This window comes from Capsicum annuum, unplaced genomic scaffold (genome assembly GCF_002878395.1).
Source record: "Capsicum annuum cultivar UCD-10X-F1 unplaced genomic scaffold, UCD10Xv1.1 ctg2574, whole genome shotgun sequence".
In the NCBI taxonomy this organism is placed as follows: domain Eukaryota; kingdom Viridiplantae; phylum Streptophyta; class Magnoliopsida; order Solanales; family Solanaceae; genus Capsicum; species Capsicum annuum.
This window is the reverse complement of record NW_025831954.1, coordinates 179,521-183,296: the sequence shown is the minus strand read 5'-3', so window position 1 is coordinate 183,296 and position 3,776 is coordinate 179,521. Positions and strand designations below refer to the sequence as shown.

At 31.1% G+C, this 3,776-nt stretch overlaps 1 protein-coding gene across 1 annotated transcript; it reads left to right on the top strand.

Moving 5' to 3' along the window:
• Positions 1-1,840: 1,840 nt before the first annotated feature.
• LOC124890829 lies at positions 1,841-2,689 on the top strand. The gene has a single exon (XM_047402651.1). It carries the CDS (start codon positions 1,841-1,843, stop codon positions 2,687-2,689), a length of 849 nt encoding a protein of 282 aa, XP_047258607.1.
• The last annotated feature ends 1,087 nt before the right edge of the window (positions 2,690-3,776 follow it).

Genomic DNA, 3,776 nt, shown 5'->3' with positions numbered 1-3,776 from the left:
AACAATTAAATTTCTTAAATTCATGATATAAGAAATACAAAAATGAAATATAAGAATAAATAAAAATTTCAACATTATTATTCAAACAATTAAATTACCTTAAATATCAACAATATCTAAACAATTCATTTATTATGAATATTGAGTAAGTATTGTCTAAAATATCAATGAATTAAATGGACTCAATGTAAAATAGTTGAATAAACCTTTCAATCTTTTCTATTTACCCCATTTGAATTGGACACACTCCTTAATAAATTCTTTACTCTTGCAAGGTTAAAAGTAATTTCACTAATATATTTTTAGTTACTAAAATTTATACATTTTTTAAAAATAATAATGATTATATTTTAATCTTTTATATAAATGAAGACTTTAGTTACTACTATTTTGTCTTATTTGAGGATATTTTCGTTAACAAGACCAACAGTAAAGGTATTTTGGTAACTAAAACCTCCAATCAATGACACTTTACCGTGTCTTTTGCCTCTACTGTTTTACTTTCCTAAAATCTTCTTTCATCTTCATTTTCTCTTTTTTTCCTTTTCTCCACTGTATTCCCTGCGCACCTTGACACCAAAACACAAGTTTCAAGCAAAATTCATGTTCTTAATCTCAATTTTTATTAGTCCATCATGATTTATTTTTGGTAAGTGCATATTTGATAGTGGAGCAATTTTTCGAGCAAGTTTTCATTTGATGTTTGTTATATATATGATACATGATGCTAACTATTTCAAGCCTTAATCCTTTTATTTCAAATCTGTTGTTATTATTGATCTATTATACAAATTAATTAATTCAAGTTTTAATCTATTTTCACTAGATCTGTAGTTAATATTGTTATGGTACTAACTAATTCAATTATCCTTTGGATATCTTCTTGTTCTGCGATACTAATTAATTTTTGCTATCCTTTGGTCCTTTTTACTTGCTCTAAAGATTGATTTTTGATTTACATTTTCTATTTACAGAAGATTGATTTTATAAATTTGCCTTCAGAGTTGTATAGAGCAATAGGTTTGAATTAGACCGACTTATTGTAATCTACTGGGAACTATACAAAGTAATTTTCTTATGGATTGATGAACATTGAATATCATAATACTCCCTCCGTCTCAAATTATATGTCGCCATTTGACCGGACACGATATTTAAGAAATAGGCATTGGCCTTGCTAAAGTTACAAAATTACCCCTCTTAAAAAAGTATTGGACCACGAGGTACTTTTATTAAATTTCACAATAATTATAATAATGTAATAGAGAGTATAGTATTAAAAAAAAATCTACTAAAAAATACACCACCTACATAACTGTCTCTCTCTTTTGCAAAGAGTTAAGTAGTCCAAATCAGTGTATGACTTTAATTTAAAATTTTACTCTCATTTTCTCTATCAACAATTAAGAAAAATTTGTGATTGCAAAATTCAATTTTCTAGAAAAGAGGACCAATTTGCCGTCATGTACGGATTTTCCACGAAAAATTTACGTTTCTGATTTGATTTTGGTTTAAATTTTTGGGCGCTAAACCTACTTTTCATTTGAATTTTTAGCAAATGGTTATTTTGTGGCTCCAAATCTTCTTTTCATTTAAAAGATGTTCTTTTGCATCTTCTGGTTACTGTATCCTTTCTTTTGTTTTGGATAATTTCCAAATTCTTCCTTTTATCTCCTCTCTTATTTTTGCCATTACTCTAATGATGAGGTTCGTCGTACCTATAGACTCAACCTTCAGAAATAAATGATTGAAATTAGAAGAACGTCAAGCAATTGCAAAGTTTCTTTTGAAAGAAAGTAAGGAAGGAAGTCTTAAATACGGATCTATAACACAAACTGCGATGTTCTTCAAGAAATCAATAAGAACTATTCAGCGCATTTGGAAACAATGTCAATCATCAGTTGATAATGGTATGTCATCGTTAGATGTGTCTTTAATACTTACAGTAAAGTTGGAAGAAAATGGATTGGAGTCGACATTAATCAAGTCAAAGAAATTCCACTTTCTGGTCGATCAAAATATTCGAACTCTGGCTTTTGCGATGAACATGGCAAAATCAACCATCTTTCAGCGTGTGAAAGATGGAACTCATCGGCCACATTCTAATTGCATCAAGCCTCAGTTAACCGAAGGAAACAAAAACGTACGACTTCAATGCTGCCTCTCAATGATTGATCAGAATAGAATAAACATAAATCCCATGTTTATGAATATGTTTAATTATGTTCATATCGACGAAAAGTGGTTTTTTTTGTCCAAAAAAGTTGAAAGGTACTACCTGCTTCCTGGAGAGCATGAGCCAGATTCGTATCATTCTTACAAAAGTAAAAATTTTATTCCAAAGGTTATGTTTATGGCTGCTGTAGCACGTACTCGATTTGATGAAAATGGAATTGAGTTGTTTTCTAGAAAAATAGGTATTTTTTCGTTTGTAGTTAAGGAACCAGCTAAGCGGAATAGCAAAAATCGAACAGCAGGAACTATGGAAACAAAGCCCATTCAGTCAGTAACTACAGATATCACTAGAGCTTGCTTGATAGAGAAAATTCTTCCTGCTATTATAGCAAAATGGACAGCTTCTGATTCAAATAATCCTATCTTTTTACAACAAGATAATGCAAGGCCACATATTGGTTACAATGATTTGGAATTTATTGAATCTGGCCGACAAGATGGATTTGACATTTGATTGTGTTTTCAACCATCGAACAGTCCAGATTTAAATGTTTTAGATCTTGGATTTTTAGAGCAATCCAAAGTCTTCAATATCAAAAGGCCCCTAAAAATGTTGATGAATTAGTGGAAGCAGTGGAATGATCTTTTGATGAAATGAAAGCGAAACAACTCAATCATGTATTTCTTACTTTACAATCTTGTATAATTGAGGTGATGAAAGATAGTGGCGGCAATAATAACAAAGTGCCTCATTTGAACAAAAATGGACTAGAAAGAGAAGAAAACCTTCCTCTCCAACATCATTATGATATTGATATCGTCAATAAATATTTTGCTCTACTTCAACAATGATATGAGTTATTATTATGGTAAAGCTCTTTATTTTGAAGTTGGAATGGGGTTTTTTTAAGTAGTATGTAGAAGTACTGTACTACTTTTGTGTATAGCCGTAGTGATCATCATGTAACTTTTACAGTGATGTTTTGTCAAATATGTTAGAAGTACTATTTTTTTGTACAGACATGGTGATCATAATGTATTTTTTGTACTCAAGAATAACTCTACTTACAATGATATAAGTCCCACCAGCTTATATATACTTACACGTCTTTTTCTAGCTTTATTGTTGTTTTATGCTTCTATTTGTTTCTTACTTTCTTATCACATAATAGAGGGCTGCGTAAATGGAAGGAAGGAGAAAAGGGAAGTGGGATTCATACCGTCACATTTGTATGAATTTTTATTTTTAAACTAGGAAGTCTATTTCGAGAACAATTAACTGAATGTTAAAGAGTTTGTGCAGACCAAATATATTTGGACAGCATGGGGATGTCAATTGTTCAGGGGAACTAAATGAAAATAGTTGAAGTCAATGTCGCGATTATGAGAGACCTTGGTTTATGCAAAAGGGTGTGGTACAGTTTCACTAATAAAGGTGGCACCCTCAGCTATTATGCAAAGAGCAGTAGCTACGCTCCATAAAGACAACATATGGGCCGTAGTAACATTTTGTCAGGCCGCTATAAGCAAATGGTGTCTATTACAATTATTCTGTCGTGATGAATAAGATTGGTAATCACGATCCCGAGAAGAGTCATGTT